The 18,051-nt window shown below is 44.4% G+C and overlaps 1 protein-coding gene across 3 annotated transcripts in view; it reads left to right on the top strand.

The window, feature by feature from the left end:
• The window catches only part of LOC141088075 (fatty acid desaturase 2-like), a 40,216-nt gene extending 23,848 nt beyond the window's left edge, over positions 1-16,368 (top strand). For all 3 annotated transcript variants that reach the window (XM_073573968.1, XM_073573966.1, XM_073573967.1), the window contains 5 exons: positions 448-545; positions 2,262-2,358; positions 2,527-2,606; positions 4,446-4,571; positions 13,795-16,368. In XM_073573968.1, coding sequence (XP_073430069.1) covers positions 448-545; positions 2,262-2,358; positions 2,527-2,606; positions 4,446-4,571; positions 13,795-13,846 — 453 coding nt within the window. In that variant the 3' untranslated portion in view covers positions 13,847-16,368. The remainder of the gene's footprint in view (positions 1-447; positions 546-2,261; positions 2,359-2,526; positions 2,607-4,445; positions 4,572-13,794) is intronic.
• Positions 16,369-18,051: the final 1,683 nt, after the last annotated feature.

The raw sequence follows: 18,051 nt of genomic DNA, 5'->3' as shown, positions 1-18,051 counted from the left end.
AGGCCCTTACATTATGCTGCTCTCAGACTACATATAAAATCCTGCTGAAAAGATTCCTTTTAATGTCTGATCACTGGGTTTCCCACCACTAAGACCCCCATTCATCATTAGTGTATCCAGGTTGCTGCTTGGTAGGAAATAAAGTATGAGGCTGAGGAGGCAGAAGTGCATGGTCATACCCAATGGACTTCCAGAAGCAAACTGCAAATTGTGATTTCTTACTGCCGTAGCATTGCTTTAGGGTCATAAAGGGATCAACTGACTAATTGCAGGGCTTCACATTTATATTAGTTGTTTGGAGGGGAGGGGTTGAGAGTAGTAAAGGTTTCAAACAGGATCCCTTTAAGAAAAACAGACTTTCCTAACCTGATTTTGATAAATTCATGGATATGTAGAGAAGTTAATCATATTGGGTAAACTCTTCCTAATATTTCACCTGTTTTGCAGGATATGGCTTGGTCACTTTCGTATTACATTCGATATTTCCATACATTTGTTCCTTTCTATGGAATTTTGGGATCCATCGCCTTGCTCAATGCTGTCAGGTATGACCTTGCACACGTGTCATCGTGACCCCAATCCTACCGTGTTTAATGAACTTGTTACAGTTATCAGCGAAACTTTCCCAACTGTAGTCTAATGCAAGGTTATAAAATGTGATAAAGAGCAGCAAATGATAAGAGCCAGAAACCTTCACATCGTATGATCTTTGGAGTGGATGAGTCTCGTAGGCTGAGTAAAGCTCTGCTTTCTGAGAACTTTTCTAAGTTTGTAGTTACTAAGTTACCAATTCTATCAGAAGTCCCATAACTGATATAACGGATAATATACAATAAATTATTCATAAAGTTTGTCAGCCAGCTCCATTCATTTTATTTCTGATATATATGACTCATGTGCTTCTTGTAATGCCATGAGTTGGCTAAGTCAAAAAGTCGAAGGTCAGGAGTCAGGGGGGTACACGTACACCATAAACAGGGAACAGACAAAGGCGTAGTCAGGCCATAGTCTGGGGTCAGAATTTCAAGGTCAGAGTGCATCAGAAGGGGTAAGACAAATGGATAGTCAAAAGGCAAGAATATCAAGGTTCAGAGTAAACACACCACTGAGCTGAAAGCAACGACTGGCCATAGCTCCAGCATAGTCAGCCAGCTAAATGCAAAGCAATCACCCTGAACGGACGACACCTGGAGGATCTCCAGTAGGCTCAACCAAACTGGGCTGCAAGGAAATCCCATATACAAAAACTGACAGCTCAGCGTGCCTCTGCAATTTATAGGATGGCCGAGTCATCACTCACAATGCTGACTGTCCGGCACTCCCCTGCAATCCATAGGAATGCTGAGCTGTCAATCACTGCATCCCTAGGGTAAATTGAGGAGTGGGATTGTGACTTCTGATACGGTTCTGCTTGGTCTCTATATTTTGCAGTCACCTGGTTCTACACAACCATTATAAGAGTTAATAGTTCCACTTCACCTACTGGCATAATGATATGGCATCATTGCTAATTCCTGCACTGCTCTTGTGTCTTGGTCACGTGGCCACAAAGTGAATATTTACCTACTAATGGCACATGGCTTATATGGAATCGTAATTGCACAGCTGATAATAGGATGTAAAGTTTAGATTATGATTTTCGCTAAGACCAAGGGTGAGCTAGCAGAGATTCATCTCTGGGGGCGTTTACTTTTCCCCTGTATGATGTTGACCAATGATAAGCAGGAGGCATAATGCAGGGGGAAAAATAACATGCACCCAGAGAAAATTTGAACTGGCTTTCTCTGTGTGGAAGATGTAATGACACACAGCCCTGCTCTCCTCACTGATCTCTGCCTCTGTTGTGTAGAGCAAGAAAAGCTGTGTGTCATTAGAAACACCTCTTGCCACTTTCATTTTCACAGCAGGCAGTGTGGGGGCAAGAGAGTAGAGCAGAACTGTATGCCATTACAAACACTTCTTGCAGCTCTTCTCTTACAACGCTGTTAATTCTACTCCCTCTCTCCCTACACGGAAAACGCTGTGGGATGAGAGCTGCAGATGCAGAGGTGTTTGAAATGACTCACACCTCTGCTCTGCTTGGCAGCAGAAAAACAACATGTGAACAAGCCCTAAGACCAGTGTAAGTAAATGTCCCCCATCTCTTTACTATAGAGATACATACAGTATAACCTCACGTCACAGAGACTACTAGGGTTTAGTTCTATTCCCCTTTAGGTATAAAATGTATGATAATTAATATTGCTCTTGGCTGTTTGTAGGTTTTTAGAATCCCATTGGTTTGTCTGGGTGACGCAGATGAATCACATTCCTATGGAGATTGACAAGGAAAAATACAGAGATTGGCTGGCGAGTCAGGTGAGAGGCAACCTTCGTATAAGTGATTTATCTTTTAGTCTATATGTTCATTATCCACATTCCGATCTCTATTTCTTCATTTTTACAACCAACACACTGAAAGGGCGATGAGCCTGTGGATCAGAGGTACCTGCCGTAGTCTAACTGTAGATTTTTCCATAACCACAGCTGGCGGCAACATGCAACATTGAGCCCTCCTTCTTCAATGACTGGTTCAGTGGACACCTCAACTTTCAGATTGAACATCAGTGAGTAGGAAGTGGCCTATTGTTTAAATCGGGTTCTTATGTTACATATGTTTGTATTGTTTTTCTTCAGTTTCTAGTTCACTACCATTAATGTTCACACTGGCCACTAGACTTAAAGGGAACCAATCAGCAGGTTTTGGACCCCAAACTAATAACATCTAGGAAAAAAAGTCCTGTGATGTCGATGAAATCCCTACCTTTGTTTTATAAGTCCATGTCTCCATTTTAGAAATCCATTGGCGAATATTTAGGCAAATGAGCCACAACTGCAGGCGGCTTCACCCTACGTTTACACCTCTCTGGCCTCTCCCCCTCTTTCCCCACCTATCGCTGTGACTGACAGGTCACTCTTCTCTGCACTCCTTCTTCCTCATGTAGCGCAAGCACCGTCTTTGCGGGGGGTGGCGCATGTTCAGTGTGGTCTTGTTGACGTTGCAAGAGCTGGAATGGCCACCCCGGGAAATTACACCGTTTGTGCTAGATCTGGGGTGGTGGAGCAGATCATAGAGAAGAATGACTTTTCAATCAAAGACAGAAGACTGATAGCGGGCATGGAATTAAGTATAGGACCAAGCCCACACATTTGTGTCTCATTTGCTTAAAAAATTGCCAATGGATTTCTATAAAATAGAGAGGTGGACTTATAAAACAAAGGTATGGACATAATAAACATTACAGGGACTTTACATAGATGACATTAATTAGGGGTCCGAAAACCTGCTGACAGATTCCCTCCATACCAGATTCACACTTCATGTTATGCACAGATGCCTTTTCAGCAGTCTCTTTATCATTAGAGATTAAAAACACATGTGACATGCACAAAAGTGAACAGGTCGGTTGGACAGTGTTCACACCACCCAAAGACTGAAATACAAAGAAAAAACACAGTATGACAAATGTATACCAAGCTACTCCACCTCGTCACGGTAACCCTTAACGGAGTAGTCCTATCTAAGGTATTTAAAACCTGATCATGTGAACAGTACCTATATGAGCAGGATTTAGAAAGGTGCTTCCTGATGTGAGCACGCTGTGTAAGACGGCTCTTTATGCGCATGCCACACAAGAGAGGGACGGACAGCTCCCAAACCTTCCATAGACATGCACATAAAGAGACGTCTTACACAGCGTGCCCATATCAGGAAGCACCTTTCTGAATCCTGCTCATATAGGTACTGTTCACATGATCAGGTTTTAAATACATTAGATAGGACTGCTCCGAAAGGGGTATACCGTGACGTTGGTGGAGTGGCTTAGTATACATTTTTTGCAAGAAACGTATCAACTAAATACCCTGTTTTTGTTATAATTTTTTTTACTAGCAATTGCTGACTACTGTTATATATTTTTTACAACAGAGTACTTTTGCACATTTGTCATACTGTGTTTTTTCTTTGTGTTTCATTATCATTACAGACAGGATTATGAAATGAAATGATAACACCTCTTTATACACATGACACAGGATCACACCATTCATCACAATAGGTGATGGTCACAGCTCACCTCCACTCCCTTCCTGCAGTATGACATTTGTTCAGATCAGAGCATGAGCAGAAAATATTTCTTTAGATGTCAATAGAGTCTGTGCCAGTCTGTAGCTGCCGATGAAGAGAACAGGGAGTTTGTCTAATATTAGTGTGGAAATTGTAAGCCTTTTTAATGACATCGATAGTGATATGGAAAAAAAATTGGAAAAAAAATCATTATTAAAAATAGTTCATTTAATGATGACTTGTTCCCTTAAACCAATGGCCGTACTTATGTACTTTTATTGTAATTCTGTTGTATACTTTGCAGCACAATTTGCCATCATGTGTGTTTTTCCCTTCCTAGTCTGTTCCCTACCATGCCTCGCCACAACTATTACAAGATCGCTCCCCTCGTGCGTTCCTTGTGTAAGAAGTATAATGTCTGCTATGAGGAGAAGACGCTATCTAACGCTATGTGCGATGTTGTTGGGTAAGACTCATTCCTGATAATACAATCTCTATACTAATCCTCAAGGAATTCTCCATGACTATATAATCAATACAGCCACAGAGCACACATACGTATAGTCCTTTAACTTACTGGTATATCTCCTAGCAGTGTCGTAACTAGAGTCTGATGGGCCCCGGAGAAAGATTTGGACCGCACCCCATCCTGAGAATATATTTGTCATTCATCCTGGTATATATATGTATATATGCCTTCTATCTTGGTATATATGCCCTTCATCTTGGCACCATCCTGGCATATATCTCCCATCCTTATATATGTCCCTTACCATGGACCCCATCCTAATATATATCTCTGATCCTGGCATATGTCTTTTATCTTGGGCCCTATCCTAGTATTTCTCCAACATTCTGCCGCTGTTCATTAATGTATAGAAAAAAAATAAACCATTATACTCACCACAGGCGTACATAGAAGTCATGGGACCCCTTAGCATAAGTGTAATTTACGCCTAAGGTAGAGTGACGCACTCTGGCGCTAGCATGTGAGAGGTCCTGGAAGCACTGCGGCGCTAGGCAGTGCCACAACTAGGCTCTGAGACCAGACTCTAAGCCCTACTAACATGCGTATCAAAGGGAAGGGGTTTCATAATGAGTCATTCAGCGGTTCACAAGCATCCATCATCACACACATCTCTACCAATTACTGTGTATACTAGCGCATGGCCGATCGGCCATGCGAACCTTTTATAGCAGCGTCCTTCCGGGACCTTCCTGATGGTTCAATCCGAGCTGGAGAAGGACCTGAGCATCTGACCTCCGATCTCCAATGAGAGGTCATCCCATGGGCATGCTCAGTGGACCGAAAGGAGGACTTAGTCCCTGGAGTAGCTCGCTGCTGACCAGCATGCGTTGCTATAGCTGGACCAGAGGTGGCAGCAGCAGCAACCAAACCCACAGTGCTGGTCTGAGCAGAGCGCCGGGATCAACGAGTCTGCTGAGCAGCCTCCTCTGCAGCCGGAGTGGAATGGGAGACCGCCGAAGGCAAGGCTTGAGATTCCTGCTGTGCAGCGACAGGAACCTGATGCCTAACATATACGTGTAGTATAATGCACAGCCATCGTCATACATGTAGTATAATGCACAGCGCATAATCATACAAATAGTATAATGCACAGCCCATAATCATACATATAGTATAATGCACAGCCCATAGTCATACATGTAGTATAATGCACAGCCCATAGTCATATATGTAGTATAATGCTCAGCCCATAGTCATATATGTAGTATAATGCTCAGCCCATAGTCATACATGTAGTATAATGTACAGCCCATAGTCATATATGTAGTATAATGCTCAGCACATAATCATACATGTAGTATAATGCACAGCCCATAGTCATCCATGTAGTATAATGTACAGCCTATAGTCATACATGTAGTATAATGCACAGCCCATAGTCATCCATGTAGTATAATCCTCAGCCCATAATCATACATGTAGTATAATGCACTGCCCATAGTCATACATGTAGTATAATGGACAGCCCATAGTCATATATGTAGTAGTTTGGCCATGGGCACTGTGAACTCATTGATTTAAAAAAAATACTCACCTTCTGTGTGCTCCCTCTCAGTGCGGCGTCCTCTCCTGGCGCCAGGTGACTTTAGCGTGCAAGTGGGTCACACTCCCAGGGCCGTGGGGTACTTGGTACCGGGCCAGTATCAGCGGGATGTGTCACAGCAGCGGTGACCTGGACCGTGGCCCTGGGCACCCAAGTAATAGGAAGATATGAATGGTGAAATGTAGTTAATGGAATAGTTCGTGACGCCACCTGTGGTGTTCGGCAAGGGAGGTGTTAAGCCAACGCTGCAGACAGATCCTCCGGGACAAATGGTGTGGTGCGGCAATGATGTTATAGCCCTCCACAGGCAGGGCTGTTGTCCCAGGGCAGAGTAGATGTGGAGACACTTAGATGGTGTAGTGTTTGGCGCAGGGGATGCAGCAGTGCCAGGCGGACGGACGCAGGAAGGAATGGAGGACACCAGGGCATGTAGTTCCAAAGCTTTACTCACAGTCTGTAGTGCCCGCTTCTGTGCCGTGTCCTCCCGGTCAGGGACTCAGTCAACCTCCAGGCAAAATGGAATGCTGCCTTCCACACTCCGCCAACTTATGTGCCTTTTCTGAACGTCTCCTCTATAGCACCCGCCTGCTGCGGGGACTCTCTACTCCTAAGTCCCGGCTCTCTATCAGTGTTGCTGTTGTGCCCTCAAGTCTTAGATGGGAGTAGTACATTTACAGCCTACTACTCTACCGGTGTCTGCTGCAGAACCATTAGTGTCCATACAACCTCGGGGACCGGGCCCCGGCCTTGCGCTTAGAACTTCTAGGCAGGGTTCTTCCTCTAACCCACGTCCTCTGTGTTCCCTTTCACTCCTACATTCCTTACTTGTCTTTCCCTCCTATGGAAGCTCAGGCTTCGGTTCAATGTCTTTCTCCTTCTTTCCTTTCCCGTGCCAGCTGGCTCAGATCACTGAGGCAGCTGCAGCACTCCTTCCTCCATCCCTCTTCCAGGTATCTCCTTTCCTCACTCCTCTCTGAGTGACTTCCTCCCTCAGACTGATCTATAATCCTAAACCATCCCGCACTTTTATGTATTCTCAACTCCACCCACCTCCCAGCATGCCTAGTGTTCCAAACAGGGAACCACCAAAGGTGCTCTGCTACTCTCTAAGCAAGGAGCCGCAATGTGGTTTTGCTGAAGTACTCTATTGTGTGGGGTGCGAGTCTTGGAGCGTGGTCAGGAGCCTCCAACTTACCTGGATGGTGGGGCACCACACCTTAGGAGAAGGTGCAGTACCTCTCTGGCGACTGAGCCTCAGGGGCGCCACATACCCCCCCGTTAAACACAGCACGTCCGCGGGCTGCAAGGTAAACAAAGTTGACAATACAGGAACTTACAAATTTTTGTAATGCTGAATAAACATTTCTTATACTAAACTTCCCAATGTGAGAGGCACTCATTCTTGAATGTTGCAAACAATTCTTAATTAACTATCTAAAATCCTAAGTCAAAAGTGCAATTTTCTATACAATACTTAATTCAAAGTGCTATTGTCTGTTACTCACTACCACTTCAGTGTTCTTCATCAACACATTTCTTTTTCTTAACTCTGAGTGACAACAGTGGTGCCTGGTTCATCATCTACATTTTCAATTCTTTGCAAAAAAAACCCTGTTTGGGAGAGAAGAACAGACAATTCGCGGCGCCCTAAGTGCGTAAACACAATATTGTAGTCTTTAAAGGGTGCACAATTTTATGCACTCACCTGATAGAAGACTAATATAGCTTTAGATTATGTATCCTCAAAAATCCTTCCTTTTGGGATACTTCCCAGAAGACAGGGCTTGCAGCTTGCCTCGGGTGGATCCAAGTGAAAGAGCCAGGTTCAGGCTCACACAGGATGAGTAAATCAAGAAAGGTACATCCAGCCCATGAAACGGCAGCGCTTCCCAGGACTCAGATCCAAAGATGATATTCCATATTTTTTTATTTCATAGGTTAAAAAAGAGATACAACGCGTTTCAGATACAGTGTATATCCTTCATCAGGTATCATAAAAACACAGTACAAATCCTAATAGTATAAAATTCAGTTACACTTATATATAGTAGCAACCTTTTATCCCAGTCTCAGGCTAGTTTCACACTTGCTTTTTTTTGCAGCGCGTTTTTCCCGCAAAAAAACGCATTGAAAAAACGCATACAAAAGCATACAACTGCTGCGTTTTTTTCAAGCATTTTTATGAGCATGCATGAAAAAAACGCAGCGTTTTTATGCGTTTTTAGTGCGTTTTTACCGCGTTTGCGTTTTTTTCCAACATTAGGTGGCCCCTCACACTAACCCAAACCATGACTTTACTAACCCTAACCCTGACCCTAACCCTTAACCCTAACCCTGACCCTAACCCTGACCCTAACCCTTAACCAAACCATACTTAACCCTAACCCAAACCCTAACTAACCTTAACCCTAACCCTGACCCTAACCCTTAACCAAACCATACTTAACCCTAACCCTGACCCTAACCCTTAACCAAACCATACTTAACCCTAACCCTGACCCTAACCCTGACCCTAACCCTAAACCCGCTTAACTAACCCTAACTCTAACCCAAACCCCTAAATTCCATGGTTAACAATAAAAAACGCATGTGCAAAAAAACGCATACATGAGCATGCCAGTGCGCACGTATGCGCATCCATAGGCTATAATGGCCATTTTTAGCGCAAAACGTGCGCATACGTGCGCATGCGCTTTTTTGCAGGGCCAAAAAATGCAACATGCTGCATCTGGAAAATACAAACGCACACCCCAAAAAAACGCAGCGCATGAAAATCGCATACATGCGCTTACCAGCGCGCAGGTATGCGCACCCATGTTAAATATAGGGGAAAAAACGCATGCGCACGTATGCGTTTTTTTCCAGCGCAAAAAAACGCAAATGTGAAACCAGCCTCAGAAACTTGATTTAGGGTGTGGACCAAGTTCAGGAACACAGTTCAGGAACACACCCACTGATTGATCCAACCTTGACAACATAGATGCAAGACGGAAAAGGAAAAAAAAAAAAAAAAAAAACAAAAGGAAAGGAAAGGAAAAAAAAACCCAGAGAGAAAAAAAAAAAAAAAAAAGCAACGTTCAAACTCTCTCTATGATATCATTCAATCCATTTGGATATAATGTTCCCAGACGATATATCCAAAACGTTTCTTTCCGGTTTGTACTGTGTTTTTATGATACCTGATGAAGGATATACACTGTATCCGTAACGCGTTGTATCTCTTTTTTAACCTATGAAATAAAAAAATATGGAATATCATCTTTGGTTGTGAGTCCTGGGAAGCGCTGCCATTTCATGGGCTGGATGTGCCTTTCTTGATTTTCAATTCTTTATTATTCTCTATCCAAATCTCTTATCTCTTTATTTAAACATTCTATATATAAAAGCCATTTACTCTAATAAGACACATCATTATCAAATACTTCACATTAAACTTTTCAATAATTCTTGTAAGTGCTGGACACTGCTCCCAGCCAGGATCTCTTGCAGTGTCCTTTGATTGGAGTCATGCTCCAAATGAGGTAGACGTTATCTTCGCAAAGTGTCCTATGTAAAACCAAGAGAGGGCACCTAAAGAGGTGCAAACTATTTACAATTGCAGTTCTGGACCATTCAGCGTTCATGATCTCCTTAGTTCAATTGGAAAAGGCTGCCAACAAAACAGGGCAACACTGGAGAAACAAAGCTAAAACCTAATGGAAAAACAAAGCACAACTGTGCAAAAACCCTCCTGGGTAACGAGAGTTAGTTTACTGCAGGTTACTAGTGATGGTCCCCTCCTTGGGTTCTGGAAGCTGATGACTGGGAACTGCTACCAGATGTGATACTTTGGGTGTCTTCATCCTGTTGCTGGTTGCTTGCTAGTTCCGGTGCTCTGGTGCGTGGTCTAGCACCGAGGGATGCCACAGCTTGTTGGCGCTGATAGGCGACTACATGGGGACTCGGCAGCTAAGGGATCCCGAGGTCACTATCTCAAAGCGACCTAGACTCCTCCAATCCCCGAAGATGCCGAATCGTGCGTGCCTGTTCCAGCCGTACCCTTCTCAGTAGGGACCTCTTCCACCTCCCCATTTACAACAGTCTAGTGCCCCCAGCTGACTCTTCCAACTGCCCCATTTCGAGTTCCCGCAAGCCAGCCTCTGATAACGTGAATTCGGGGGGTAACCCATTAGGAGGGCCGGGGTGTATACCTGGTGCCTCCCGGCAGTGCGGTCTCTGCTCCGGTGCAGGCGTAGTGGCAGTGGGCGCTGCCCGGTGGGACACCGGGGACGGCGGTGGAGCTAACGGCGGCTCCAGGTCCGCAGGGGTCTCTGTAGGGACCTGCCCGGCCGCATCTGATCCGGGCGGGAGCTCCTTTTCCTCCGCTTCAGCTCCCGGGGCCTCATACAATTCTTCCTCTGGCGGCAGCAAGGGGGCTTCGGATGCTGCCGGTGGTGTGATGGCGGCGGCAGGCTCCACGGAATCTGCCTGGGGAAGCTCCGGTGCAGCAGAGGCGGTGTAGGCCCCTCCCGGGCGTGCTGCCAGTTCAGCCTCCACAAGGCCTCCTGCCTCAGTTGCAAACTGCTCGTCAGCTGGGCAATTTCGTCCTCCAGCTGTTGGCGGTTCATCTCGGACACTGGGTTGGAGCCTTCAGCCATGGTGCCGGGGAGATCCACTTCCCCGCGTTCCGCAGGCCTCCTCCCATCTCTCTCCAAGATGGCGTTCTGGCGTTCTTCTCCCTCCTCTCTCAGCCCCTTTCCCACCACTGGCTTCTGCCCCTCCTTCTTGGGGCGGCGTCTTCTTCCAGCGCCTCCATACCAAGCCAGTATACGAACCCCTCGGGGGGTGGGCCATGTTGCTGTCACATAGTAATTCAGGCAGGGGAGGCCCAAGACTGTTCGCGGTCTTTTCCTAGGACCTCCCATCTCATCACGCCCTTCTTCTCCACGCCAACGGCCATTTTTAATATTCATTTTACAGTCTATTAAATTGGGTCTTCTGCACATTCTCAAAAGTTTTAAGTCCAACAAATCTTAGGCACACAGAACCCGATGGCATCGGGTCTCGTCATCCTGTTCGTGATGCCAAGTTGGGTCGCCCTCACAGGGCCGTGGGGTACTCAGTACCGGGCCGGTATCAGCGGGATGTGTCACAGCAGCGGTGACCCGGACCGTGGCCCTGGGCGCCCAAGTAATAGGAAGATGTGAATGGTGAAATGTAGTTAATGGAATAGTGCGTGACGCTGAACTACTCTATTGTGTGGGGTGCGAGTGATGGAGCGTGGTCAGGAGCTTCCAACTTACCTGGATGGTTGGGCACCACACCTTAGGAGAAGGTGCAGTACCTCTGTGGCGACTGAGCCTCAGGGGCGCGACACAAGCGATGGGAGATAATGACATCACTTCAATGCACCTCCTGGTCACATGCACGCTGATGTCAGGTGCTGGCCTCTGACTGGCAACATGTATTGACACACATGGGCCCGATGGGTCTGTGCGCCGAAATTTGCTGGCGTTGGCGGACCCCTCTTCCTCCGGGCTCGTTCGTAGTGGCAACCACTGCAACTGCAGTTGTTACACCACTGTTTCCTAGCAAAGTTACCTTCCGTAATGCTGATACCATCCTGATGTAATCCTTAGAGAATTAATTGAGGTATAAGTGGCGTATGGATACATTTAAGAGGATATGCGCAGGATTCATTATTGACATAGGCTAGTTTCACACTTGCTTTTTTTTGCAGCGTGTTTTTCCCGCAAAAAAACGCATTGAAAAAGCGCATACAAACGCATACAGATGCTGCGTTTTTTTCAAGCATTTTTATGAGCATGCATGAAAAAAACGCAGCTTTTTTTGCGTTTGTATGCGTTTTTAGTGCGTTTTTACCGCGTTTGCGTTTTTTTCCAACATTAGGTGGCCCCTCACACTAACCCAAACCATGACTTTACTAACCCTAACCCTGACCCTAACCCTAACCCTGACCCTAACCCTGACCCTAACCCTAACCCTTAACCAAACCATACCCTGATCCTAACCCTGACCCTAACCCTGACCCTAACCCTTAACCAAACCATACCCTGATCCTAACCCTGACCCTAACCCTTAACCAAACCATACCCTGATCCTAACCCTAACCCTGACCCTAACCCTGACCCTAACCCTGACCCTAACCCTTAACCAAACCATACCCTGACCCTAACCCTGACCCTAACCCTGACCCTAACACTTAACCAAACCATACTTAACCCTAACCCAAACCCTAAACCCTAACTAACCCTAACCCTGACCCTAACCCTGACCCTAAACCCCCTTAACTAACCCTAACTCTAACCCAAACCCCTAAATTCCATGGTTAACAAAAAAAAACGCATGTGCAAAAAAACGCATACATAAGCATGCCAATGCGCACATATGCTCACCATAGACTTATAATGGGTGTCTTGCTGTAAAAAAACGCATTGCGCGTGCATGCGTTTTTTGAGGCAAGTCGGACGCTCAAAAAATGCAACAGGTTGCATTTTGTGCGCCCGAGCGCATACCGCAAAAAAAGCATGCGCGGTAAAACGCGTACAAACGCATGTGTATGCGCACATAAGCGCATCCCATGCAAAGTATAGGGAAAAAAAACGCATGCGCTATTTAGCGCTAAAATACCGCAAAAAAAAAACGCAAATGTGAAACCAGCCATACATCTTCCATACTACATATTGCTGATGTATACAAGCTGGTAATGCCTCCTTTAGAGACGCTATCCCAAGAACAACATTTATCATCTACTTTGAGGATGGGTAATAAATTTATGATAGATGGGGGTCCGACTGAGCACAAGAACAGAGGTCCTTTGTGCTTCATATGAATGGACCATGACCACCATTCCATTCACGGTTATTGGGAGTGATGGTCTCATATGTGTGCTACTATTCACATAGACCCTCAGAAGTGAATGGAGCAGTGCTGATCCATTCACAGAGAGGATATGGGACCTCAATTCCTGGAACCAGCATTCTGACCCCAGCAAGCACACACTTATCACCTATCCTGGTCATAGGATAACCCCTGTAATCTATTGTGATAGATGAATTCTTGGAGAAGAAATCCACTTACAATGTATCTGACAAATATCAGGAAAGGGTTGTGAGATCAGATCCCATCAGATCAATGGAGTACCATTGTTTTCAGAAGCAATGAGCCTGATTCGTCATTATTGAATTCACTTTTCTTTCTTTTACCTCTGGTATTCGCTAATGTTTTTGCCGCAAAATTCAACCAGTTTTTGCGACGTTTTAGCACCAAAAGTCACATAAGTGGGCCAAATTAAAAATTCCTCCAGCAACCTTACTGCAAATGGGGACTGGAGTGAGATGCTCCAAAAAAAAAAAAAATGACTCTGTCTAAAACATAACTTTGTGTAAAACATATAGATAAGCAAAGTTAACTTTGAAAAAGGCAACTTAAAAAGTGGCACAAAACGTTTGGGGAATAAGGCACAAATATTAAAGCCACTAAAAAGGAGAAACAGAATGGATGAATCGTTGTGTCCAGAACAATGCAGTGAAGATTTCCAGTGTTTAGAATTCACAAACACTATAGGTATAAGTTTCAATAATTTTTTTATATCACCTGATTTTTCCATTCCTTTAGATCTCTAAGAAAGTCGGGCGAGCTGTGGTTAGATGCCTACCTCCACAAGTGACTCAGCGCTGGATACTCTCTGCTCAGGAGGGTCGCTGATAATAATTCACATCTATATTTGCTATATTTAGGTTTGTAATAAACTGCCTCAAATTTAAGGTGAGGGAGATTCTGTCTGTTTTTACCGTCTTTACTGCCTGGATGATGTGGTCCATTGGAGTCTGATACCTTGCAGACTGCCCTGGCGCTGATGTGGTTAACGGTAAAACTTGTCTACATTTCGGCACTCATTTGAAATGACTTTTGTGTGATACTCTAAAAGATACAAAAAAAAAAGTCTAGAATGATGGCACCTCTCATCATTCCTTGTTTTCCAGCGTGCTGATTGCATAATACCATTGTACATAAATGACTCTTGTTGAACCCTGTAGTCCCCACGGTATAGCACAAAGAGAAGCTTGGTGATATTTTTATATCAAATCTTCATAAAGAAACTTAAAAAGAAATGGAGCAATGTGTAATGAAAAGACAAAGTAAGTGAATACTTTTATAAGGAAGGGCAAAGCGAGTTTAACAATCATGAGATGTAGAATGTGGACGCTTAGAAAATTGACTGACGGTAGTTGGTTGACAAAGACAATGGATGATTGTCAAGAAAAAGAAAAGACAATGGATGAATGTCAAGAAAAAAGAAAAGACAATGGATGAATGTCAAGAAAGAAGAAAAGACAATGGGTGAATGTCAAGAAAATTGAGTGATAGCTACCGATGTCCATAATTTATTGGTTGACTTCAGAAAATCTTAAAAAATAATTAAATTGTATCACAACTGTTAGTCTAGATTTACCGGCTTCCTCTTTCTTTTACGTTTCGTATGACATGTAGCCATAAAGGACTATTATGTAATTGACAATAGAATCGTAGGAAGAACTGGTTTCTTTTTACTACTGGGACCTTGCCGTGTGGATAGTGTCTATTACATGGAAACATAGATAGATAAAGCAATTGCCTCCCCCTTGTCTAACCTTATGTGCCTCTTGACCGAGAAACAAAGTCAAGTCTTAATAGTTAGAACAGTATAAGTGGCCCGGCTAGAAGAACGAACTCATTTATACAAAGTCCGCACTTAGAGTTGTGCTCCGGAATGATTTTGAATAACGTATTTTATTTTTGGAAGTAAATATTAGTTAGGAATTTCCAGATCAGCTTTAAGAACAAAGTTACAATTTAACATTTTTGACATTTCTCATTACAATTCTTCTTTAAATGGAGACAATTATTTTTTGTTGGCTGAACAAAAATTAGATTTTTTTTTAAATAAAATAACATAAAAATGACATCAGTGATGCGGACTGGTCTAGTAGTCAGGCAGCCGGTGTCCACGTTGCATTGATGGGGTACGAGTTTCCATAAATGGGTCCTGCATTTTTCCTACTCTAAACCTATTCGGCTACATTCTCATGACCGGACGCATTTTATCATGGCTCTGAGGTCTTGTGTTATTAGGCTTTCTACACTTGTGACTAATCATCACATAAAATTTTTTCCAGATTGGTCACTGCTCAATTTCCGGTCTATGGAACCCGTAGGTTTATCATTAAAATGTTGACCTTCCCCAGTCTGTCGTTCTGATGTATTAAATTAACGGTAACTTAGATCAGACTGACTTCATGAATTTTGTAACTTTTCATCTTTCAGAGGTTAAAGCTTGACCAATGACCAATAATGTGCACTTGACTAGCGCCTTCCCTATGGAGGTCTTTGCCTTTTTTCATATGGTGCTCTTACCTAGTTGTTAAGAATCTGGACTTGGATTTTATAGATTCTACATGTGTTGAGATAGAATAGAGAAGCCCATGTATCATAGTTTTAGGTAGCATCTAAGTGGTAGCAAAGTCTTCCTTGGCTCCTTACCTAATCTGGCCATGTGTTAGTTGGCCACATCCGCTCCGCATCTAGAGGACACATCCTACCGGTGCCCCATCCACAGATGCATCTCTGTGATACATGGAATCAATGTACCATCTAAGGCTCAATATCTGGTTGTGTGTTGGTCAGTGGCGCAGAGATTTGTATCCCATTGGCAGTGACATTGACTTTTCTGCAGACATGTCAGGCCGGCTCTGATCAGATGCACTTATTTTAATGACGGATAGAATTAGTCCCAGAAAATCCGACTGAATACATTTTTGGATCCAGTTTGTATAAGGAGACTGTAGAGCATCAGATTACCCTAGGAATGTACAGCAATATATTAATCATGGTAAATGAATGTCTCATTATAAGATATGATCTGTTTTATCGTGTTATTTTCAGATTTTTCATGTTCTATTATCTAGTCCAAAACGTCTACTTTTCTGTTCATAGAACTTTTCTGAATCCTTTTTGACAGTCTAGTGAAATTGAATGTCATTTCTTCTGTTTTCTTCAGGAAAAGTTTCAATGAATCCTTTAGCGTGCTGGCGACGAGAATGTACAGTAGTTCTTTGTATAGCTATTCTCGAGTGAAATAATATATTTGCTGATTTATAGAGGCTGTGTAACTGGAATCAGTAGAGAAAAAAACATTTTCAGACAAAATTAGATTGTCTCTGTGTCATTTTTTGTCTGTTATTTATTGATACAGTTGTAACTTGTGGGCAGAAACACATTGGACTGAAAAGTAGGTGGTGGGTGCATGAGGCCCTCGTAAATGTAGCTGCCCACTGGCCCCAGTCCTATCCCACTGAGACAACCCACTGGTGGCCTCCATGACACAAAACACTTTGACAGATTGGGTGCAATCATTTGCTACGAGCAACAACTTCACTGCGCTACATTTCATCCATAAGAGCCCATTTGACATATGGACTAACTACATTTATGTGCTGAAATAAACACCCAAGCATCTATTCACTAGTGTCAATCAGTGGTCATGGTTACAAAGGTCAATAAAGTTCTGCATTTCTACAGAAGTAGCAGTAACACCAGACCCCTGCTGCCTGTCACTTCCAATACCCCATTGCTAAATAAAAGAAACTAATTTAAATGGTGCATGGTTACAGAGGTTGTGTGACAGCCCAGGGGCTTGCAATCTGTCTAGCTGCAAATACTGTATGTTGTTGTTCCACACTTATTATTCATTGCTTATATGGCGCCATGATATTCTGCAGCGCTTTACAGACATTATCTTCACTGTCCCCATTAGGGCTCACAATCTTAATTTCCTATCAGTATGTCTTTGTAGTGTTGGGAAAAAGCCATGCAAACATACATTTGTTGCTCCTTACACTTGGTGTGGTGCTGTGTGGCGGCCATTGTTGCTGTGGTTTTGTGCTGGTGGAGCGGCGCGGTTTGGAGATACCGGGCCTTCTGCTCTGCTGTGAGACACCAGGCCGTTCGCCCTGCCGCTGCATCGCCGCTGTGGCGGTGGTCGCCGACGGCTCCGCTCCATGGGGGCGATGGGGACTCCTTTCATTTTGTGTTGGTGCTGTGTGGCGGCCATTGTTGCTATGGTTTTGTGCTGGTGGAGCGGCACGGTCTGGAGATACCGGGCCTTCTGCTCTGCTGTGAGACACCAGGCCGTTCGCCCTGCCGCTGCATCGCCGCTGTGGCGGTGGTCGCCGACGGCTCCGCTCCATGGGGGCGATGGGGACTCCTTTCATTTGGTGTTGGTGCTGTGTGGCGGCCATTGTTGCTATGGTTTTGTGCTGGTGGAGCGGCGCGGTCTGGAGATACCGGGCCTTCTGTTCTGCTGGTACATTGCCACTGTGGTGGTGGTCGGTGCACGGCTCCGCTCCGTTAGGGCGCTATGACCCACTACGAGGTTCGCCGTGATGAGGCAGTGGGCTTCATACAGTCTGATCAGAATGTTAAACTAAGAACAGTTATATATATTTCTGCCTAGCGGCATTAGATCATTGTATGATTTTTGGAGGTGCTGTCCTGTCTTTTTTTCAACGTAGAAATATGAACCCTGAACCCCAACACTGCAAACCAACAGTGCTAACCACTGAGCCATTGTACAGTGCTATCCACTGAGCCACCATACAGTGCTAACCATTGAGCCACCGTACCGTACTAACCACTGAGCCATTGTACAGTGCTAACCACTGAGCCACCATACAGTTCTAACCACTAAGCCACTGTATAGGGCTAATTACTGACCCATCATACAGTGCTAACCATTGAGCCACCGTACTATACTAACCACTGAGCCATCGTACAGTGCTAACGACTGAGTCATCGTACATTGCTAATCACTGCGCCACCATGCTGCCCTACAGT

The sequence above is a fragment of the Dendrobates tinctorius genome, unplaced genomic scaffold (assembly GCF_039654945.1).
Source record: "Dendrobates tinctorius isolate UK_male_01 unplaced genomic scaffold, ASM3965494v1 ptg000037l, whole genome shotgun sequence".
Lineage (NCBI taxonomy): Eukaryota > Metazoa > Chordata > Amphibia > Anura > Dendrobatidae > Dendrobates > Dendrobates tinctorius.
The sequence above is the reverse complement of the archived record's forward strand: the minus strand, read 5'-3'. Positions and strand labels throughout refer to the sequence as shown.